Here is a 25,370-nt window from a genome sequence, read left to right on the forward strand (position 1 = left end):
AAGTAGCCACCTTTTGCTTTGATTACTGCTTTGCACATTCTTGGCATTCTCTTGATGAGCTGCAAGAGGTAGTCCCCAGAAATGGTTTTCACTTCACAGGTGTGCCCTGTCAGGTTTAATAAGTGGGATTTCTTGCCTTATAAATGGGGTTTGCACCATCCGTTGCGTTGAGGAGAAGTCAGGTGGATACACAGCTGATAGTCCTACTGAATAGACTGTTAGAATTGGTATTATGGCAAGAAAAAAAGCAGCTAAGTAAAGAAAAACGAGTAGCCATCATTACTTTAAGAAATGAAGGTCAGTCAGTCAGCCGAAAAATTGGGAAAACTTTGAAAGTAAGGGCTATTTGACCATGAAGGAGAGTGATGGGGTGCGGCGCCAGATGACCTGGCCTCCACAGTCACCGGACCTAAACCCAATCGAGATGGTTTGGGGTGAGCTGGACTGCAGAGTGAAGGCAACAGGGCCAACAAGTGCTAAGCATCTCTGGGAACTCCTTCAAGACTGTTGGAAGACCATTTCAGGGGACTACCTCTTGAAGCTCGTCAAGAGAATGCCAAGAGTGTGCAAAGCAGTAATCAAAGCAAAAGGTGGCTACTTTGAATAACCTAGAATATGACATATTTTCAGTTGTTTCACACTTGTTTGTTATGTATATAATTCCACATGTGTTAATTCATAGTTTTGATGCCTTCATAATAAAGAAAACTCTTTGAATGAGGTTTGTCCAAACTTTTGGTCTGTACTGTATATATATATGATGTACCGCACCTCGCAGCCCCGCCTGACGTCACTGTACGTCGGGATCACGTGGTACGGTTTTGGAACTGGTTACCAAGACTTGTTACGCCCTCCCTGGGAGTACTTCTGGTCAGTTTGAAACTGTTTTACACATACAGCTCCTGTCCACACGGGCACAGGGAGTTAGAGAGAGTGGCCCACACTACCTCCAGCGTGGCACAACACTCACTCACAACCCTGACAGGCTAAGAGAGCACTTTCACTGCCCGAGTGAAACAGAGCCCTTCTAGCCCGGTAGACTGCCACCAGTTCCTCGTTAGATATAAGCCCGGTCCGTTAACAGGGTTAGATCGGGTCAGAAACCAACCCAGGTGGCATGTAACGTAATACCGAGACGTGTGGATCGAGAGAACAGAACAGCGCAAGAATAAATTATATATTTCATTGCCTTAAAGGGGTTGTCTCACATTAGCAAATTACATTTATCATGTAGAGAAAGTTAATACAAAGCATTTACTAATATATTGTTATTGTCCATATTGCTTCCTTTGGTGGCTAAACGCAATTGCGGACAAGAATAGGACATGCTCTATTTTCTTGTGGAGCTGCATCGGGGCCGCACTCCGGAAATGCAGATGCGGAGAGTACACAGTGTGCTCTCCGCATCTCTTCCGGCCCCATAGAGAATGAATGAGTCCGCACTCGTTCCAGATAATTGCAGATCCATTCTATGGACGTCTGAATGAAGCCTAAGGGTGCACTAGACATAACACTATATACACAGATTATATTCAATGGTCAGCTATGCAAATACAGGTGATGGTACAGTGAGAGTTTACAGATAAAAAAGTCAGTTACCAGATACATATGAGGTCCATTAAAGTTGTAATCTTGTTGAATTATTGGATCATGTCACATGGGAGGCAGTGAGAACAGCGCGTTTCTAGGTCTCTCCAAACATGACAGCCCGTGACCTCCCTTCAAAGAAAGACAATCACCTCTGTCCTGCACGGGCACTTAAACTTTAGGTGGTCACCTCCCCCCCCATGAGGCTCCCAGTCTCCCTCTTTTTTGCTTGGCAGCCAGAGATCCAAAAACCCATTATGGATCCTAGCTCCTCACCGGAATTCTCTGTATCTCCTCTTCCCTATGTCCCACAGGCAAACCAAGACCGGGAAAACGTCTGTATTGGTCCCAGGGTCTCAAAGACGTCAACAGTGTATTTATGAAATGTACAGGCAGTTCATAATTTCTTATGAACTCCCGGTTCCATGATGTCTGGGGAGTTTTTTTTATAGTTGTTAACCAACTCAGCCCCCCATCAGTGGAGCTGAGCTGCCAGCTTGTCGGAGCCAAGTAGGACATGTAAACACAGGGTCCGCTTTGAAGCAGGGCACCTTTGGAGCCTGTTTCCTCTGCCAATTTCCTTCACCTGAGCAAATGGGCAGGCATTAAATCCTAACTCCACATATTCCATATATATTCAAAATCTTTATCAGAAATATATTTTCAATGCGCTTTGTTTTATTTTAAATATCTAATCAATTGAGAAACAAAGTCATCCGAATCAAAAGGTAGGCAATCTTTATTTCCTGCCGACAACCAACCAGTGAGACATCCAAATAACACACGCATCATTTTTACTTCTTGTGCAACCCAACAAATTTTTGCTATTGTTTTTACATGTCACATAGGGGTTCTTTATTGATATGTTTTTAGAGATTTTTTTAAGATCTTTTTTAGTTTTATTTGGATGAAAAAGTCGTTTTATTTCAAACTCCAGCTGCTTATTCTTTAAATATGCAAATTGACACCAAAATAAATGGTCAAACTTGGTTCCCTGTTTTAGGCTGACTATGCTGACGGTTTCGGCAGGTGTGGACTGTTTTTCTATTTTATTCTCACTTGTATTTTATGATATATATTGATACTTTTAAAATACATTTTGGTAGGTGGGACTTTTACGCATTTTTATTTTATTTTGCAGTTTTCTTTATAACTGGGGCGTCCAAATGTGGCAAGTGATGCTTGTGCGGCATAACGGACGTGCCTGGCAAGGTAGAAACCACTATGTGCACAAAACAAGCAATCACCGAATATATTAAGGGGCAGCGTCCAAAACCATCCATAAGAACAATAAAGGATCACTACCACCCCTCTCTCCATCCAAGGTATCGTCATTACTTCTAGAAGTACAGATGTAGCAAGGGTTAACACACAAACTCTTAACTCAAATTTCTTAATTGAAAATGGTCACAAATGCAACATATCCAATGAATATATTATATGTCATGTCATCTTCAATTATAAAACTAAACAATCCAGAGCTGGTGGAACATACAATAAAAAATAATCAAGGATTCCCCCGCTGGTTAATTCATGTGAGATGAGTGAAGCACGTGACTTCTACAAATACAGGTGTAACGGGGACCCCACTTGTTGGATTTATCTACAGGTACATTTTGTTCAGGGTCTACAGATTAACATGGTATACCTTTTAGGAGGGCGAGTAATGGCTTTTATGTAATTAGGCAATCCTAGTCGGGGTCACTTTTTGGGAGAACTTGCATATTACTGATGAAATGTGCCCAGTAAGATCAGAGATGGCAGTATTTTTTTGTTACAAATACTTATAGAGGTAGAACAGACCGGGGCTGGAATAGGCAGATTGTTATTCTTTTATATCAGGCCCTGGTTTTGCGCTTCACCAGGTATGGTTGAAAGATACATTACTCCCATAGATTTACGATGTGTCACACAGACAGGCTTACTCTTATCAGTGGTAGCTCCCCTCTCTATTAATACCCCTGTGCTGTCCCATGCTCAGTTAGAGGTAAGGTGGAGCGTTCTTAAAAATTATTTTATGGATTTAGGGGAGATCTAATATCTATATATAAATATATCAGGGGTCAGTACAGAGATCTCTCCCATCATCTATTCATCCCCAGGACTGTGACTGTGACGAGGGGACATCCACTGCGTCTGGAGGAAAGAAGGTTTGTACATAAACATAGAAGAGGATTCTTTACAGTAAGAGCAGTGAGACTATGGAACTGTCTGCCTGAGGAGATGGTGATGGTGAGTTCAGTAAAAGAGTTGAAGAGGCACCTGGATGTATTTCTGGAGTGTAATAATATTACAGGCCATAGTTACTAGAGAGGGGTCGTTGATCCAGGGAGTTATTCTGATTACCTGATTGGAGTCGGGAACACATTTTTCCCCCTAAAGTGGGGAAAATTGGCTTCTACCTCACAGGCCTTCCTCTGGATCAACTTGCAGGATAACAGGCTGAACTGGATGGACAAAGGTATTTTTTCAGCCTTATAAACTATGTTACATCCTATCTGTCATTCCACTTGACTGCAAATAACTGGCCATTTACAAGTGTGAATGATGCCCCTTTTTCCACATGTCTGGACACCAGCTCTTGTGGAAATCCAGCTCTATTTTATGGACTTTCACACATAGACCCCTGTATTTGCAGTTTTACAGGAATGGAGGGTCCCCATACCGATCACAGGCAGGGTAAAATACTGTTTTTTGCTTTTTTTTCCCCCCTCACCAAACATTTGTGTTTAGAGGAGATTATATATATATATAAAAAAATAAATTTGTTTCACTTTTAACTGGATCCGTCCTTTGATTGCCAATATTCATTCACTACAGGAGACTATGTTTGTTTGGGGAGGTCTCACAGCGATCCCAATCATCGCTCCCAGCCCTCAGCTACCTCTGGTAACTGAAAGCAAGGTGCTGTTTTATCTCCCTGTAAAAAGGAGGATCTGAAGGAATAAAGCCAGTTAGTGACCACCATAAAAACACATAAAGCAGGAGGTCACTAACAGGCTAAGCATGAAGATGGCTTCTCTTATATGTGGGTTTTTTGATGATTAACAAGAGATATTTTATGGTTGAAACACATATCACATTCTGAACATGAAAATGGCTTCTCCCCTGTGTGAATTCTCTGATGTGAAACAAGATCAGTTTTACGGTAAAAACATTTCCCACATTCTGAACATGAAAATGGCTTCTCCCCTGTGTGAATCCTATGATGTATAACAAAATCTGATTTCTGGTTAAAACATTTCCCACATTCTGAACATGAAAATGGCTTCTCCCCTGTGTGAATTCTCTGATGTATAACTAATTCTGGTTTACTCTTAAAACATTTGCCACATTCTGAACATGAAAATAGCTTCTCTCCTGTGTGAATTTTCTGATGTACAGCAAGATATGGTTTTTGGTTAAAACATTTCCCACATTCTGAACATGAAAATGGCTTCTCCCCTGTGTGAATTCTCTGATGTACAACAAGAGCTGATTTCTGGTTAAAACATTTCCCACATTCTGAACATGAAAATGGCTTCTCCCCTGTGTGAATTCTCTGATGTATAACAAATTCTGATTTAATCTTAAAACATTTCCCACATTCTGAACATGAAAATAGCTTCTCCCCTGTGTGAATTCTCTGATGTATAACAAGATCTGATTTACGGTTAAAACATTTCCCACATTCTGAACATGAAAATGGCTTCTCCCCTGTGTGAATTCTATGATGTATAACTAGATCTGATTTCTGGTTAAAACATTTTCCACATTCTAAACATGAAAATAGCTTCTCTCCTGTGTGAATTCTCTGATGTCTATCAAGACCTGATTTACTCTTCAAACATTTCCCACATTCTGAACATGAAAATGGCTTCTCTTTTAAGTGAGCTGTTTGATGTTTAGCTTTTCTTCTGTGACTTTTGTTCTGTGTTACAGTCTGTAATGAATCAGAAGATCGGACCGGTTTAAAAGAATCAAATGATGCATTGTTGCTGTAATTGGATGAGGGTATATCTTGGATATTGGCATGCTCTTCAAATGTATCTCGTGTGATACCACAATCATCTACTTCAAAATCTGCAGATACCAGATGTTTCTCTAAGTTCCTGGTACAGTCATCTGCCAAGAACAAAACACATTTTATTATTGATGAATAACATTAAAATTGTATTGAATTTTTGTAACATTTACAATAAAAAATCCACAGAAAGTACAAAGCATGGCACATAATTAGAATATCAACTGACTAAAACAGTGGTGGTCAAACAGACAACAATCTAATAGTAGACCAATGGGCATAACTAGAAAACACTGGCTCCCACCTTGAACAACTTCCCTGCAACCCCCACCCAATCAGTAATTTAAAAGATATATAAATAAAACATTTACTAGCGCTGGACAAGAGGCGACTAATCCCCTCTTAGTGCCCCACACAATAGTTATCTCCTCTCAGTGTCCCTTTCACATTGGAATTCCCTTAGTGCCCTCTTCACAGTACTGATGCTCCCTAAGTGCCCCCACTCAGTAAAATGTCCTCTTGATGTCTCTAAACAGTAGTTATGCCCCCTAAGTGCCCCTACACAGTAGTTATGCCCCCTTTGTGCGCCCCCTGCAGTAGTGCTGTCCCTTAGTGTCCCCTTTACATCAGTGAAGCTCCTGTACTTTGAATAAAGTTAAAGTAATACCGAGCACATCATGATCTTCCCAGCAGCAGGCAAATATCTGGTGTTCAGTGGTGGACACACTCAGTTTTTTCATGGCCATTTTTTAACCATTTTTTGCATCCCTTTCTTGGTCGTTTGGACGTTTTGCATAAATTTTTAACGGCCATTATTTGAGGATGATTTTTTTTATTTAACCCCTTAAGGACTTAGGACGTATCGGTACGGCATGGGTCCCGAGTCCTTAAGGACCCATGAAGTACCGGTACGTCATGATTTTAAAATAAGATTGCGGCGCCCCGGGGGTTAATCCGAACGGGATGCCGGCTGAAATCATTCAGCCGGCATCCTGTCACAACGCCGAGGGGGGTCATGTGACCCCCCCCGTATCGGCGATCGCAGCAAACCGCAGGTCAATTCAGACCTGCGGTTTGCTGCGCTTTTAGCCGATTGATCAAACGTTAAAATGCCCGAAATTAAGTTTTATTAACCCCCCCTGCACCCCTGAATGATATTATGTGGGCGGGTGGTGCAGGGGGGGTGTCGCAGGCGGTGCGGGAGGTGCGGCAGGCGGGATCGCGATCCCCCGCCCGCCTCCCCTTGAATAATCGTTGGCTTCTAGTGGGTATACCAGGGTGCCAGCACATTGCTGGCACCCTGGTATAAACGGCTGACATCGGTGATGCGATGTCAGCCGTTTAACCCTTTCCATACAGCGGTCCGTACGGACGGCTGTATGGAAAAGGTTAACAGCTCAGGGAGCTCCCTCCCTCTCCCATCGGGGGGCTGCTGTGCCTTTGCAGCCCCCCGATGGAGAGGGAGAGAGCCCCCATACAGCCCCGTCCTTACCCTTCCCCGTCTGCGAAGTTCTGAACACTACTGAGCAGACGGGGAAGGTTCCCATGGCAACAGGACGCCGTCTCAGGCATCCTGCTGTCCATGGTGCTGAACAGATCTGTGCTAAAGGCAGAGATCTGTTCAGACAAAGTGTAAGTAAAATACAGTACAGTACAATATATATTGTACTGTACTGTATTATACAGACATCAGACCCACTGGATCTTCAAGAACCAAGTGGGTCTGGGTACAAAAAAAATGTAAAAAAAAAAGTGAAAAAAGTAAAGATTAAAAAACACACATTTATCACTGAATAAAAAAAAATAAAAAAATAAATACATTACACATATTAGGTATCGCCACGTCCGTTACGACCTGATCTATAAAACTGTCATTTTACTTTCCCCGCACGGTGAACGCCATAAAAATAAAAAAATAAAAACTATGAGAAAATTGAAATTTTGCCCACCTTACTTCCCAAAAAAGGTAATAAAAGTGATCAAAAAAGTCGCATGTACGCCAAAATAGTACCAATCAAACAGTCATCTCATCCCGCAAAACTCATACCCTACCCAAGATAATCGCCCAAAAACTGAAAAAACTATGGCTCTTAGACTATGGAAACACTAAAACATGATTTTTTTTTGTTTCAAAAATGAAATCATTGTGTAAAACTTAAATAAATAAAAAAAAGTATACATTTTAGGTATCGATGCGTCCGTATCGATTGGCTCTATAAAAATATCACATGACCTAACCCCTCAGATGACCACCGTAAAAAAATAAAAAAGGTGTAAAAAAAGCAATTTTTTGTCATCTTATGTCACAAAAAGTGTAATAGCAAGCGATCAAAAAGTCATATGCACCCCAAAATAGTGCCAATCAAACCGTCATCTCATCCCGCAAAAAATGAGACCCTACTTAAGATAATCGCCCAAAAACTGAAAAAACTATGGCTCTTAGACTATGGAGACACTAAAAAAAATTTTTGTTTTAAAAATGAAATCATTGTGTAAAACTTACATAAATAAAAAAAATTGTATACATATTAGGTATCGCCAAGTCCGTGACAACCTGCTCTATAAAATTACCACATGATCTAACCTGTCAGATGAATGTTGTAAATAACAAAAAATAAAAACGTGCCAAAAAATCTATTTCTTGTTACCTTGCCGCACAAAAAAGTGTAATATAGACGAGCAACCAAAAATCATATGTACCCTAAACTAGTACCAACAAAACTGCCACCCTATCCCGTAGTTTCTAAAATGGGGTCACTTTTTTGGAGTTTCTACTCTAGGGGTGCATCAGGGGGGCTTCAAATGGGACATGGTGTCAAAAAAAACCAGTCCAGCAAAATCTGCCTTCCAAAAACCGTATGGCATTCCTTTCCTTCTGCGCCCTGCCGTGTGCCCGTACAGCGGTTTACGACCACATATGGGGTTTTTCTGTAAACTAAAGAATCAGGGCCATAAATAATGAGTTTTGTTTGGCTGTTAACCCTTGCTTTGTAACTGGAAAAAAAATATTAAAATGGAAAATCTGCCAAAAAAGTGAAATTTTTAAATTGTATCTCTATTTTCCATTAAATCTTGTGCAACACCTAAAGGGTTAACAAAGTTTGTAAAATCAGTTTTGAATACCTTGAGGGGTGTAGTTTCTTAGATGGGGTCACTTTTATGGAGTTTCTACTCTAGGGGTGCATGAGGGGGGCTTCAAATGGGACATGGTGTCAAAAAAACAGTCCAGCAAAATCTGGCTTCCAAAAACCATACGGCGCACCTTTCCCTCTACGCCCTACTGTGTGCCCGTACAGTAGTTTACGGCCACATATGGGGTGTTTCTGTAAACGGCAGAGTCAGGGCAATAAAGATAAAGATACAGTCTTGTTTGGCTGTTAACCCTTGCTTTGTTAGTGGAAAAAATGGGTTAAAATGGAAAATTAGGCAAAAAAATGAAATTCTCAAATTTCATCCCCATTTGCCAATAACTCTTGTGCAACACCTAAAGGGTTAACGAAGTTTGTAAAATCCGTTTTGAATACCTTGAGGGGTGTAGTTTATAGAATGGGGTCATTTTTGGGCGGTTTCTATTATGTAAGCCTTGCAAAGTGACTTCAGACCTGTAGTGGTCCCTAAAAATTGGGTTTTTGTAAATTTCTGAAAAATTTAAAGATTTGCTTCTAAACTTCTAAGCCTTGTAACATCCCCAAAAAATGAAATATCATTCCCAAAATGCTGCAAACATGAAGTAGACATATGGGGAATGTAAAGTCATCACAATTTTTGGGGGTATTGCTATGTATTACAGAAGTAGAGAAACTGAAACTTTGAAATTTGCAAATTTTTAAAATTTTTTGGTAAATATGGTATTTTTTTATGCAAAAAAATTTACTTTTTTGACCCAATTTTAGCAGTGTCATGAAGTACAATATGTGACGAAAAAACAATCTCATAACGGCCTGGATAAGTCAAAGTGTTTTAAAGTTATCAGCACTTAAAGTGACACTGGTCAGATTTGCAAAAAATGGCCAAGTCCTTAAGGTGAAATAGGGCTGAGTCCTTAAGGGGTTAATTACCAATCCCTGCTGTATACATAATGTCCCCCATAGCGGCCCCAGTTAGTAATAATGTTCCCCAGGGTGGCCCCCATCAGTAATAATAATAATGTTAATAATGTGCAGGGTTTTGTTTTTATGGGGAAAAAAAAAAGCTACTCCTCTCATCCATTTGCACATGTAGAGAAAAGTCGCTCTTCGTTTGGTGCTAAATGACCTACACCCTCAGTGGGATGATGTCACCATGCGCTCCTAAGCAATAATGCTGGGAGAGCATGGTGATGTCATCACGTTGGTAGCACAGGTCCTTCAGCACCAAGAGAGACTGCCTTGTGTGTGCAAGCAGACAAGGCAATTTATTTTTATTTTAACCCCTAAAAGGCCATTTTCCACTAGTGTACCCATTTTAAATGGCCATTACATGGATGCACTCCTGTCTAAATGACCATTAAAAAAAGAGTCCCATTGATTTACATGGGGTCCATCTGTCAATGAAAACGGCCACAAATAGGACATGTCCTATTTTTCACAACTATGATTCACTCGCCTTAGAAATGGCCACGTGAATAGCGCCATTGAGTTCAATTCATTTTAAAAACTGCTGTGCGCCATTTTTCACTGTTGTGTGAATGTAGCCTTATCCTGCAGCCTTTCCCGATTACACAAACTACATATAGCGCCAAAGAATAATCCTGTGACCCGAACATCATCACTGCAGCTAGGACACTGTGCACACCGAGGTCTCTCCAAATGTCAGTCCTGTCACTGTCAAGTAAACAAACTGCACGGCCCACACCATAACATCTTCCTTTTTCCGTGTATTTATATTAAACGGGTTGTCTCATCTGAAACAATGGGGGCAATTCGCCAGGATATCCCCCTATTGTCTGGTAGGTGCGGGTCCCACCGCTGGAACCTGCACCTATCTCCTAAACGGAGCCCCGAAAGTGGTGGAGGGTGCACTGTGCATGCACAGCACTGGCTTGGCTATTTCCGTCAGGCCAATAGAAGTGAATGGAAACAGTGGCCGGTCATGAACAGTGCGCTCCCATTCACTTCTATGGGGAGAGAGCTTGGTGGTGGCCGGACCAGAGTCCTCCAGCCACCACTTTGGCCCGCTTTGTTCTCAATATAGGTGGGGGTCCTATCGGTTGGACCCGCACCTATTAGACAATGGGGCATATCCTAGTGATATGCCCCCATTGTTTCAGATGAGACAACTCCTTTAACCCCTTAGTGACCAGCCTGTTTTGGGCCTTACTGACCAAGCGTTTTTCTTCCTTTTTTCATCGTCGTGTTCCAAGAGCTATAACTTTTTTTATTTTTTTCCGTCTATATAGATTTATGAGGGCTTGTTTTTTGCGGGACAAATTGTAGTTTAAAATGGCGCCATTTTGGGGTACACATAACTTTCTGATTACCTTTTATTAACTCTTTCTGGTAGGGAGATGGGAAAACCAGCAATACTGCCACTGCGTTTTTATGTTATAAATTTTATGGCGTTCATTTTTTGGAATAAATTACATACATTTATTTATTCTCTGGGTCACTACGATAACAGTGACACCAAATACATATAAGTTTTTTTTTCCCCGTTTGACAACTTTTTTGCAATAAACCCCTTTTTTTTTTTAAAGAAAAAAATGTTTTTGCATTGCCACTTCCGAAGACCCATAACTTTTTTATTTTTCTTTCTATGGCGTTGTGTGAGGGTTTGATTTTTGCAGAATGACTTATATTTTTCATTGGTAATATTTTGGAGTAAATGGCGCTTTTTGATTGCTTGTTATTAAAAATTTTCGGTGGCAACTAAGAATAAATGAGCAATTCTGTTTTTTTGTTTTTTTTTTACGGTAGGTGATAATTTACATGATATTTACGTAGTCCGGGTCGTTACGGATGCGGCAATACCAAACATATGGGGGAGATTTTTTTTTTATGGGATTTTATTTTATTGAATAAATATTTATTTTTTATTTTTTTACTTATTTTTACCACTTAATAGTCTCACAAGGGGACTATAACAGACAACATTCTTATTGATTTCAAAATGCAGTGTATTATCTCTATACTGCATTCCATTTTACTATTAGTGCTTTTCTGACATTGACCAGCAGGCTGCGCCAAAGAGGCATAGCCTGCTGAAAATTACTCAAGGCTGGTGTGGGGCCTAAACGAGACCCTAGCCAGCCTTCACACACATCGTCACCCCATGATCGCATTTACGAGGTGCCAATCGGAGACAGAGCAGTCCGCTCTGTCAGCACTTTACATGCGGCGGGCAATGGCGCTCGCCGCATGTAAAGTGTTAAACAGCCCAGATTGGCACTCCTGCCAGTCCGGGCTGTTAGAGCAGGACCGCGGCTCTCATGTGAGAGACAGTCCCCCGCTGCATGGGGGACCCGCGCAGAGCCTAGACTGGGCTGCCGTAAAATAGCAGCGGCCCAGCCTAAGAGCTTTTAGTGACCGCCGTAAAAAGGCGTATGAGTGGTCATTTAGGGGTTAAGTGCTTGCGACTCATATATACTGTACACACCATCCAAAGATTATGAAAATGAGAGAGAGACCAATTTCTTGAACTACATTTCAGGTGTAATTCTGAATAATCAGTCAGAAGAGAGAGCAAATAAATTTGACCAGAATCGAAACTGCTCCCATTGACCTGATAATCTGTGTATGCCACTCTGGCAGATCTACTCCTTGGCATCAGCTGGAGGTGTGTGACGGTGCCACCTGCCACACTTAATACCCTGCACTGGAGGCTGGACAAGATAGTACACATATCAAACTGGGCCAGTTCCAGCCACTGTTCCAATCTGCCTCCCAGAAGTCTATGGAGTCAGGGGACAGGCTATGTGCAGAAGAAAGGGCACAGTCCAGGTACGACTGAACCCGGTTGTTCAGGCAATGCTTGTCCTTTTGCTGATATGAGTCAGGTAGGCACAGCACTTAAAAAACTTCCATCACATTAAGAAAACTAAATTGGCTGCTGCTGCTGCTGTGCCTTCTGAGACTTATTGTCGGGGTAGCACCACCAGAGAGGGCGGGAGGTCTCTGACTCAGCCAGGTTGGAGATGAGATTCCTGGATAGAAATGCAGGTGACAGGTATCTGTAAAACATTCTCCCATTTTTGCTTTGATTGCAATGATGTAAAAACAAGATTTTTGTATAACTTACCAGTAAAATCTCTTTCTCGCTCTTTCCTTGGGGGACACAGAAGACCTTGGGTATAGCTCATCTCCATAGGAGGCGTGACACTAAGTGAAGACTGTTAAGCCCCTCCTCCACAGCTATACCCTCAGCCTGGAGAGAGAGACTGCCAGTTGCGTGTCCAAGTAGTGAGAAAAGGCAAAGTCCAACAAGGAACCAACAAGCCAACTACCCCACGGGTAACAAAAAAAACTCGGAAACCGTGTAGAGAAAAACAATGAATGGGTGGGTTCTGTGTCCCCCAAGGAAAGAGCGAGAAAGAGATTTTACTGGTAAGTTATACAAAAATCTCGTTTTCTCGCCCAGTTTCCTTGGGGGACACAGAAGACCTTGGGACGTTCAAAAGCAGTCCAAAAGGGGAGGGACCACAGCTCCAAGGCGAAGCACCCGAAGGCATCAAGGAACCGCCGCCTGCAGACCCAGGCGGCCAAGGCAGCATCTGCCAAAGCCAGAGTATACACCCTGTAGAACTCGGTAAGGCGTGCAAGGAAGACCTGTGGCCGCCTTGCCCAAATGCATGGCCGAAGCCCAATGCCTCCGGCCCAGGAGGCACCGACCGCTCTGGTGAAATGAACGGTGACACCAAAGGCAGAACCCTGCCCTCGGTGCGGTAACCTCAGCAATAGCCAATCTGATAAAGCGGAGGAGAACCACCCTGAAGTCCGTCAACCTTAAGCGCGGACCTCCAGGAAACCCAAGAGACCGAACGTCGACAAGAGTCGGAGATCTCCAAGTAAAAACGGCAAGGCCCAAACAACTTCCAAATCGGTGAAGTGTTGAAGCGAAAGGCAAACACCACCTTCAGAAGGAAGGAAGGAAGGAAGAAACGGGATGTAGAACATCCCTGTCCTGGGAAAATACAGAAGGCTCGGAACAAAAAAGGGGCCATTCAGGCACCCGTCAGAGACACGACTGATACGGAAACACAACCGTACAGGACAGACGGGGTAGAGAGAACTTCTGTAACGGTTCCAAGGACAAGATTGGAGCGCCGAGAGCTCAGTATGTAGTTCCCAGGGCGGTACCGAAGGACAGTACCGAGGAACCAAAGAGCCACTCCGAGTAAGAAGGTCTTGACAGGCCCAGAGGGCCGGGGAACGCTGGAAGAGGAAGAACAGTGCCGACACTTGACACCTCAAGTAAAGGAGTCCCAGTCCCAGGTCCAGGTCCAGGCCGGACTGGAAAAAAGACAGAACCATGGGGAGAGAAAGTCAGAGTGGGGAATGCACAGCTTCCCACAGAACCCCAGACAAAAAAATCCTAAGTCTTACGACAGATCCTGGACGAAACACAGCCAGGAGCGGACAGTAGCGAACCCGCTGGAGTCGCCTGGCAAGCAGGCGAAAACCCAATGTGATTAGGTGCAGACCAGTAACATGGGCAGAAGGGTCGACAAAACTGGTCCCGTCGGCCCCCGAGCAACGTTGTCCCGTATCCACCCGAGTGGGGGAGCAGAAGGACAGACGGAAAGGAACCAAAGGGTCCGCCCAGCATCCGCCAGATGCCAGGACAAGACAGGCTACCACGTTCTACAGTCCCGGTGTGGGAGATCAAAGGACAATCTGGACCGAAAGGTAGTCCCCCCAAATTACCGAGAAGGTAAGTCTACAGCAGGACCATTGTCTTAGAATGGACCACGCAATCTGCACTCAGCGGGAGGACAGAACGCGGTAGATTCGGTAAATAGGCACACAGCTAATACAGCCAGTGTGAACAAGGGAGACAGTACGAGGCCAAAGGAACACCGGAACCATCCACATGAACAACCGTGCTCTCCCCAGAGGGGAGGACAGTGAAGGAACAGCCTCTGAAGTCTGGCGGGGCAGAAGCCACATCGGAGTGATCTGTACCGAGCGGGAGCCAAACAGAGCCGGCGAGATAAGGTAGTCGAGACAGAGGCTGGCATAACACCCTCCAACCGAAAGGAGGAGTGGGCAACAGGGAAGCCATAGGACAGCTCAAAAACAGAACCCTGCTACACTGTGAGATGCCCGGTTCACCGCCTCGCAGAAGGCGAATACCCTGAAGAACCCAAGGTGGAGGTCCTCCGGACCTGGGTAATCGAGCACCCAAGAGAATTTGGGTGACCTTCCCGAGAAGAGCGGCCCGCACCTGGTAGCAGATCAGACTGAAGCGTAGAGGCGCCCAGAGGAAGGACTCATACCACACTGCATCCGAAGAGGAGGAAATTACAGCAGGCAAGGGAACCGCAGTCCTGCCAGAGCCAACGAAGAATTCGAGGGGCGCTGCAGACAACAGCACTCTCGACCATGTGACCACTAGCGCAGGGAAGCAATGCCGCGGAAGGACGAATGGGCACGCATCTAGGAACCACGAACACTCCCTGGGATGAAGGGCCAACTAAATGAATGAGTACCACCCAGCTCGGTGCAGCAGAGAGCAAGTAGAGCCCATCCGGGTCAGGTGGACAGAATGAACTCCTTAGAGACGAGTGCAAGGCTTGCGGCAAGCATCGTATCCCAAGAAAACAAAAGTATGCCGCAGGAAGCAGGTGAGGCATACGTACGAGCAGCCCCGTAAGCAGTGAGAAGGCCAACCCACCTACAGGAGGAGAAGGCATACACGGCCCAAACAACGCACAAGAACGTCCGCTCACTGCAAAAAGGTTACTTCAGCGAAAAAGGGGGCTCGCCACAGAGTGCCACAGCATGTATGGAATTGCAAAGTGCAACCTGAAAGGGAGTTATGCACAAGCCTAGTATAGCATGCGATGGAACGCAAGCAGTCCGCCCCGAAAGGGGGAATTGTACCTGGCAAACTGCAGTCGGCAACAGTGCAAAGGCCGGTCCCAAAAGGGAGTGATGCCTAAGGCCGTACCTACTTCAGAGAAGCAGGACATACCCTATAATCCAGCATGAACGCAGGAGGTCCACCTAGTGAAAGGTGAACATGCACTGGGTTATCCTAGCATTAAGTGAGTGTGCAATAATACACCCAACACTGAACTTAGCGAGAGTGCAACTACTCTGCCAATGCAGGGGGACATGTACAAGTCCAGCACAGCCATACAAGGACAGCCGTGAATCTCATGAGCGTGCCAAATTCTGCCCATGGAATGAGGGGTGGTCACGCACAAGGCCAGCACTTCCACCCATGTTAGAAGGCCATGCTCATGGCCAGCAACGTATCCGGTGAGAGTGTAGCATGCCGCCCAGAAAAAAAGGGGGGGGGGGTAATGCACATGGCCAGCATCTCATCCAGGGAGAGTGCGAGCACCCCGCCATGTATGGGAGTCATACACATGGCCAGCAACGTACTGGCGAGAGACAAACACAGTCAGTGAGAACGTGTGTATGTCGCCTGAGGAAGGAAGGCATGCCCATGGCTGGCAGCGAATCCAGCGAGAGTGCGTACACCGCCCACGGAAGAGGGGTCATGCATATGGCCGACAGCGTATCCAGCGAGAGTGCAAGCACCCCGCCATGTATGGGGTACATGCACATGGCCAGCAACGTACCTGCGAGAAAACAACCACAGACAGAGGGATGTATGTATGCTGCCTGAGAGAAGGAGGCATACCCAAGGCCGGCAGCGAATCCAATGAGAGTGCAGCATACCGCCTATGGAAGGGGTCATGCCTATGGCCAGCAGCGAAACCAGTGAGAGTGCAGCATAGTAACATAGTACATAAGTACATCATAGCACATCAGTGAGAGTGCAGCATTCCGCCTATGGAAGGGGGTCGTGCACATAGCCAGTACCGAATCCGGTGAGAGTGCAGTATTCCGCCTAAAAAGGGGGGGTCATGCACATGATCGGCAACAGATCCAGTGAGAGTGTAGCGTTCTGCCCATGGAAGGGGGTCACGCACATGGCCGACAGCGAATCCAGTGAGAGCGCTGCGTTCCGCCTAGAGAAGGGGGTCACGCACATGGCCGGCAGTGAATCCAGTGAGAGTGCAGCGTTCCGCCTTTGGAAGGGGGACACGCACATGGCCGGCAGCAAATCCAGAGAGAGTGCAGCGTTCCGCCCATGGAAGGGGGTCATGCACATGGCCAGCACCGTATCCGGTGAAGGTGCAGTATTCCGCCTAAAAGGGGGTCATGCACATGGCCAGCCGGCAGCCAGGGAGAGTGCAGTATCCCGCCTAGGAGGGGGGGGGGATGCACATGGCAGGCACCATAACTGGAGAGATGATGAATGCTGCCTACGAAAGGGCCCATACACTTGGCCAGCGCCGTATTCTGGAAGAGGGCTAGAAAACCGCCTAAAAGGGGAAATGCCCTAGCAGCGACGCAGGCTGGGAGCGCAACACCATGCCGCCTGTGGAAAGAGGGCATGCAGACATGCAGCACTACTGAGATGAGGCTGCAGCGTCCTGCGCAGCCCAAAACTGTTATTATTCATTATTATTATATATATATATATATTATTATTATTATTATTTTTTTTTTTTAAAACACAGCCTCTCTGAGGCTAAAGGGGGCCACCATATAGGGGCACTGGAAAAAGGGGGGCCAACCATACAGGCCCATTGGGAGCCGGCCTGTACCCAAGGGTTAACAGGGATCCGGCCTGGAGGGCGGCGCTGCGATCCCCTGGGGGCGGAGGAACCTCCCGGCGGGAAGAATTCGCGCCTGGAGAAGTTCCCGCCCCCTCCACCAGAGGCCGGAATTTTGCGGCCTAGTAGGCCGTGAAGCCGGGGCCTAAATTTTTTGCGGTACCCGGCTGGCCGCACAGGAAATGTTAAGCCCCTCCTACCGGAGTGGACTGCTTGTACATACCGGCCGCGGGAGCCCACCCCGCGGACCGGAGAGTCAGGGGCCCGGGTGGAGCGCCGAAATGTGCGCTAACACGGCCCAGTAGGCCCGAAGCCTGGGCCAAAATTTGCCGACCGGAATCGCTGGAGCATCGTGCTCAAGCCAAATGCCGGCCGTCACCAGGTTTTGGGCTATAGAGATGCGGACATGCACGGCTAGATCGCCGCTAGCATGTCCGCAATATACCTGTCCTATAGGGCTGTGTGCTTTTATTTTCTTTCAAAAAGGATTTTAGAGATATGTAAATTAGTCTTGTAGGTGCCCAAGGGGCTATACGAACCTTCCTGGTGCCAAGCCACGCCCGCCTGTGAAGGAGCCCAGCACCGCCTATGTCCTCCGAATCTCCTAAATCCTTTTTTAAATAAAATAAAAGCACACAGCCCTATAGGACAGGTATATTGTGGACATGCTAGCGGGGATCTAGCCGTGCATGTCCGCATCTCTATAGCCCAAAACTTGGTGACAGAATCCCTTTAAAGAGGACCTTTCATGTTTTTATTTTTTTTGTTTAGATAAATACCTTTTCTTGCGGGGTACCCCCCGCTGATGCAGCCACCTTGCCAGTTTTTTTCAAATATCGCTCCTATGCCCCGCTGCAGTTTTTCCACTCAGTATGTTAATACTCAGCATCGGTACAGGGAGGAGGAGACGCCAGGGTTTCTCAATGGGCGTCTCCTTCTCCCTGGCTGTACCACGATCCAATCACAGCGGAGAGCGTCACAGCCAGGGAGAAGGAGACGAACATTGAGAAACCCTGGCGTCTCCTCCTCCCTGTACCGATACTGAGTATTAATATACTGAGCGGAAAAACTGCAGGGGGCACAGCAGGGCGTAGGAGCGATATTTGAAAAAAACAGACAGGGTGGCAGCATCAGCCAGGGAGAAAAAAAAGCTCACCTTCTCCCTGGCAGTGATGCTCTCCATTGTCATTGGAGAAGTTGAGTGCACATGCTCAGCTCCATATCCAGAGGTTGTCTTTTCAAAATAGACGTATGCCGTCATGGAGGAGTGGAAGAGGATTCAAGTGGCAACCTGTGAAGCTCTAGTGAACTCCATGCCCAAGAGAGTTAAGGCAGTGCTGGAAAATAATGGTGGCCACACTAAATATTGACACTTTAAGCACAATTTGGCCATTCTCACTTAGGGGTGTAATCACGTTTGTTGCCAGCGGTTTAGACATTAGTGGCTGTGTGTTGAGTTATTTTGAGGGCACAACAACTGTATACACCGTTATACAAGCCGTACACTGACTACTTTACATTGTATCAAAGTGTCAGATCTTCAGGGTTGTCCCATGAAAAGATAGAATAAAATATTTACAAAACTGTGAGGGGTGGACTGACTTTTGTGAGATACTGTAGGCACCAGCAACAGATCTTGATGATTTGCTTGCCCAAAACATGGCAGAACATTCCTCAGACAATCATTAGTAACCTCATTGGTAGGATGCCAAGGCGTGTAAGTGAATGTATTTATGCACGTGGCTCTCATACTCAATACTGAATAAAGCAAGAAGTTTTGCATATTTTGTTTCTGTTTTTTATTATTTGGAAATCATTAAAGGGGTTCTCCAAGATTTTCCTCAGCATAGGTCTTCAATATGAGGTCAGCAGAGGTCCGGTCCCTGCACCCCCACCAATCAGCTGTCTGAGGAAGCCTCAGTGCTCACCGGAGCTCCAGTTAATACAAAGCCTCCTCACAGCTTACCAAGCACAGCGCCGCCTGTTGAATAGTAGCTGTGCTTGGCATTGCAGCTCAGACCCATTCACTGGAATGGGACTAATCTGTGCCTAGGCCATATGACCGATGAACGTCACATTGCATGGCCAGGAAGAGGCCTAAGAGCGCGCAGAGCACTGTGTCCTCTCATACATCTGACCGACAAGGCTGCCGGGAGTTGAATCCGCCTCCGATCTGATATTAATGACCTCTCCTGAGGATGGACTATATGTATCATATACATACTGTATATCACCTATAACGCTGTCACATTTCCATCCATATTTAATTTGAATTTTAGCTGAATGAGTGAATATAACGCAGAAAAAACTGACAGAAGAGAGAACCTTAAAATGTAACATAAAATTGTATCATCCAGTGAAGGAGTAGAATCTTAGAGACCTCTCGGCTTTACTTAGTGGTCACTACTCACCTGGGCGGTTATCTGTAGGAATGTCCTCTATACTCTGCTCATCACCCCTCACATATGTCTCTGTAGGATCAATATTGTTCAGATCTTCACCCGGATTCACAAGCTGTGAAATAAATATTGTAGAAGTCATCAGACGGTTGGAGAAGTCGTGTGGAAGGTTTTATATGACCTGAAAAGACGACCAAGAATGACCGGACAGCAGGAGTTATCTGACCCAAATATCTGCAGGTCTCCTGTATAAATCCAATCTGATTGCTTCATTATTCCAACCAGTTTGCAATGCAGGGAGAGTAGCCCTTATATTCCATCCCTAACATTACATTGTGTGTATATAACATTACATTGTTTGTGCACCTGTTGCCCTTGCTGGCCGCCCCAGGACTGTGAAGCCGGTAAGCCAAAGTTCTTTAGGTTCGTGGCTTGTTTACCTCCTAGGAATGGGCATAATCATCTGCTCTGCTGCAGCCAATGACTGGATTCAGGGGTAACATGTCCACAAGATACACATCATCACTGAAGCCAGTCATTGGCAGCAGTAAAGCAGGTGACCATGGCTGTGCCGGCGAGGGAGCAAACAACATTTACTGGAAGATGGACACACAGGAGCTGGCAGACATAACCGGAGCTAAGGGTAGCAGGTATGTATGACTCTTTCCATAGTATAGGCTGCGGGCACATGTGAAAAGTTACTTATTCCTGAACAAACCCTTTAATTCTGTCTTCCTTTTCTGTCTACCAGTTTTGGGATGATTGCAGGCATGAAGATACTGTACCTAGTATAAGGGACAGCGGAGAACACAGGGGAGGTGAGAACTGATTATCTATCACCACTAGAACACCCTGCTTATAACTGTATATAGTATAAGGACAGGAAAGGTAAGAACTGATTATCTATCACCACTAGAACACCCTGCTTATCACTGTATATAGTATAAGGACACAGTGGTGTAACTAGAGTTCTAGGGGCCCCAGGGCAAACTGTGGATAGGGTTCCCCCTCCCCATAACAAGTTTGAATGGGTTGTAGTACACTGCCGCTGATCACTACACAAACTCACAGCGTCTAAACCTCTATAGCTATAAAGCCCCTGTAAGGCCCCCTACGGTGTCCTGGTAGTAAAATGTCCCCTTATAGTGGACCCAGCAATAACAATGCCCTGGTTGTGTTACCAGTATTAATAATACCTCTGACAGTGCCTTCAGTAATATTAATACCCCCCATACTTTCCCCAGTCCACAATCCCATCCTCTTTGTCCTCAATAATAATTTAGCACTTTTTCATGAGCCAGGAAGAACTGTGGCCAACTACTACTACTCCTGGCCGGTACTGATACCACTACTACCACCCACATTCTAACTCTGGGAGGACGAGGCATGGGTCTTTCAATTTGTACTCTTCCGTTTTCCAGACATTTTATTATGAGGCCTATAAAGGAATAGTCAGGGGTTCTGTACACACAGATTATTAAATGGTACTAGCAAAATTGCAAATGTGTTTTCTGTAATTTAAATACAGAGGCACAATTATAGAGCAACTAAACTTTTCTTTCACTCAGATGGACTATGTAAGGGCATAGTTATAACTGTTCTTTGTTTTACAGCTGACCTCCCAGCACTGACGGGGTTGCATAGCAGTATACTGATTTATGATGCTATGTAACCCTTACAGTTCTGTAATGTATTGGATAACACTGACAACATTATGTCAGTTTTATCCAGTACACTCCAGACCTCTAAGGGTTACTTAGCATCATAAATCAATGTAATGCTATGCGACCGGGTTAGTGCTACACAGGCAAGGACGGGGGGATCCCACCGACATACTGTGGTGTGAAACCAGCAGATCCGGTGCTTATACATGCTCTAAACGGGTTTACCACACCTAGGTTTTTAAGGAGGAAATTAAGAAAATAAAATATTTTGAACTAAATGGTGTGACTTTGGTGGGTTTTGAACTAATAGGGGATCTGTGGAGGGCAGTGTTATGGGGGGGTTCTGTGGAGGACAGTGTTATAGGGGGATCTGTGGAGGACAATGTTATGGGGGGGTTCTGTGGAGGACAGTGTTATAGGGGGATCTGTGGAGGACAGTGTTATAGGGGGATCTGTGGAGGGCAGTGTTATAGGGGGATCTGTGGAGGACAATGTTATGGGGGGGGGGGGGGTTCTGTGGAGGACAGTGTTATAGGGGGATCTGTGGAGGACAATGTTATGGGGGGTTCTGTGGAGGACAGTGTTATAGGGGGATCTGTGGAGGGCAGTTTTATAGGGGGATGAGTGGAGGACAGTGTTATAGGGGGATCTGTGAAGGACAATGTTATGGGTGGGGGGTTCTGTGGAGGACAGTGTTATAGGGGGATCTGTGGAGGGCAGTTTTATAGGGGGATGAGTGGAGGACAGTGTTATAGGAGGAACGGTGGAGGACAGTGTTATAGGGGGATCTGTGGAGGACAGTGTTATAGGGGGATCTGTGGAGGACAATGTTATGGGGGAAGGGGGGGTCTGTGGAGGACAGTGTTATTGGGGGGGGGATCTGTGGAGGACAGTGTTATAGGGGATCTGACGCCATAACATTGGGCCCTAGTCATAGCAGCCATCACATATAAAGTGTATACAGCAGCCCCTGGCAGTACTGCTTTGCTAAACTTGCAGTAATCCCTTATCACTAAGCAGTACTCGCCATTCAGTAATGAAGTGTGCGGGGCCGGAGCGTGACTGAGTAAGTGACGTGCGCTGCCGGCCTGCCTGCTGCGTGCATGGCCAGTACTGCTCAGATAAGTGATTACTGCTATGTGATGATGAAAATAATCATATACAGCTTTTCCAATAGTCAACTGCCAATATTATATTATACTCTATGCAAGTAAGAAGGGTGACTTGTATCTAGATGTGCTAGAATGGAATCCGTGATATGGCTTTGGTACTGCCACCCTAGACTACAAAACCCTTGAAGATAATGATGCATTTATCTCTTGATGTTCATGTTCAAGCTGACAATCCAAGCACAACTATGATTGACCATTTATATTATTGCATGGTCTCGGCCGAGGACCGCTCAGAAAACTGATGTGCCACTCTTGTGCAACCACAAAAGATCTGCAGCAGTTCACAGAGGAGGCCACCTTAAAAGTCTATACAGGCAGAAAATAGTGAGAAGAACCAGACAACATGTAATGTTTATGGTCAGCTGTAATCCTGCCAGCTCCATCTTTATCATTATACAAGGATAAATTATATAATACTGGTGGATAAAACAAGACTGAAGACAAGATCTTCATAGGGAACATTTCATGAGACCTTATCTTCATCTACCTGATCATCCTGTGGTACATTGTGATGTTCTTCTGAACCATCCTGTGGAAGAAGAGGACTGGGACATCTCTCCGGTGTTCTTCTCTCTTCCTTAACTGTAGGAAACACATCCAGGGACTAAATTCATTCATTACATACAGATAATGAGAGGATGTGTGTATTTAGTCATGTCTATTACCTGGTGATGTGAGGGGCCGGTGATCCTCCATCATGACGTACTTGTACAGATCTTTGTGTCCTTCTAAATACTCCCACTCCTCCATGGAGAAATAGACGGTGACATCCTGACACCTTATAGGAACCTGAAAACACAATGATACAGTCATCACCCAGATTCCTTCATAGCGTTCCTGTATAATGTCCCAGCATTCCCAGCAGTGTCACCTCTCCAGTCAGCAGCTCAATCATCTTGTTGGTGAGTTCTAGGATCTTCTCTCTATTGATTTCTTCATGTATCAGGAGGTGAGGTGGAGGCCCCATGATTGGGCTCAGGGTTCTTCCCCATCCTTCAGACACAGGGTCCTGACAGCGCTCACTAGAGGTCTTCTTCACTACTGTGTAGTCCTGGTTATGGAGAGACACAGTAATAAATATCACTCCATACTTCTCCAGAGTCCCTCACCTCTCCAGTCATGTCCGTCTGTTAGTAACATAGATAAGATGATGTAATGTGACATCAGAATCTCTTACCTCTCCAGTAAGCCGGAAGAGGATCTCTAGGGTGAGATTGATTATACTCTCCGCCATCTTGTCCCTGTCCCTATCCATCCTTGACGGGTCAATCAGGAGGTTGATGTCATATACAATATATCCAGTGAGAGAATCCTATATTGTAGGAACCTGAATGGAGAGAAGATGAGACGATGTAAAATCCTACAAAATCCCATCTAAAATGCAATTTTTGGAGATAATAAGAGGAGACATCGGAGGAGATAATAAAGTGTAGATGTTGTGTTCTCTCTTTTTTATAGTGATCAAAACATGTGTGAGGTCAAGACAGTTTCATGGTATGTCACACCTTCACATGACCCTACAGCCAATAGAAGACATCATCAGTGATGCCAGTATGAACAGCAAGTGACCACCATAGACCATCATAAGCCTCAATGGTCAGGTGATATACATTCCGCCATCAGAGCTCCGACCAATATTGTCGGGGCAGTGATGTAAACAGACTGAAGGAGACCACAGGAGCCTCAGTGCTGGAGCAGTGGAGGAATCTACAAGTCCTGTGTTCTCCAGGCAATTGTAAAACGCTGCGGAATATGTTGGCGATACATAAAGATTATTGTTACTATCTAGACAGACATTGGGTTGGCAGATTTGTTTTTTGGCAGCTCCTCACGACCTCACAGATGTTGTAGTTTAATAGATTTATTTTTAACAAGCAGCATGACGAAATACAGCGGTCCTTAAAGGGTTTCTGTCATGAGAAATAACGTGATGTAGCTGACTGATATTAGCGATGTGCTAATGTCGGCAGTACATAACAGTACGCTTTATAACTCCCTGCCTGCCGCCGTTCTCTTAACTCCTTTTTGCAAATCTGACCAGTGTCACTTTAAGTGGTGATAACTTTAAAACGCTTTGACTTATCCAGGCCATTCTGAGATTGTTTTTTCGTCACATACTGTACTTTAGGACACTGGTAAAATGAAGTAAAAAAAATACCAAAAATTTACAATTTTTTTTTTTTAATTGCTAATTTCCAAGTTTCAATTTCTCTACTTCTATAATACATAGTAATACCTACAAAAATAGTTATTACTTTACATTCCCCATATGTCTACTTCATGTTTGGATCATTTTGGGAATGATATTTTATTTTTTGGGGATGTTAGAAGCAAATCTTGAAATTTTTCAGAAATTTTCTAAAACCCAATTTTTAGGGACCAGTTCGGGTCTGAAGTCAATTTGTGAGGCTTATATAATAGAAACTACCCAGAAATGACCCCATTCTAGAAACCACACCCCTCATGCTATTCAAAACTGATTTTACAAATGTTGTTAACCCTTTAGGTGTTCCACAAGAGTTAATGGCAAATGGAGATAAAATTTCAGCATTTAGATTTTTTGGCAAATTTTCCATTTTAATCTATTTTTTCCAGTAACAAAGCAAGGGTTAACAGCCAAACAAAACTCAATATTTATTGCCCCGATTCTGTAGTTTGCAGAAACACCCCATATGTGGCCGTAAACTACTGTACAGGCACACAGTAGGGCGTAGAGGGAAAGGTGCGCCATATGGTTTTTGGAAGGCAGATTTTGCTGGACTGGTTTATTTACAC

General features: G+C 44.8%; 1 protein-coding gene across 1 annotated transcript in view; it reads right to left on the reverse strand.

The window, feature by feature from the left end:
* Positions 1 to 25,370, reverse strand: part of LOC121003515 — a gene marked incomplete at its 5' end in the record, with an annotated part of 1,598,977 nt that overhangs the window by 93,485 nt on the left and 1,480,122 nt on the right. Inside the window, 1 exon segment of the mRNA XM_040435417.1 lies at positions 4,669 to 5,469. Coding sequence (XP_040291351.1) covers positions 4,669 to 5,469 — 801 coding nt within the window.

This window comes from Bufo bufo, chromosome 6 (genome assembly GCF_905171765.1).
Source record: "Bufo bufo chromosome 6, aBufBuf1.1, whole genome shotgun sequence".
Lineage (NCBI taxonomy): Eukaryota > Metazoa > Chordata > Amphibia > Anura > Bufonidae > Bufo > Bufo bufo.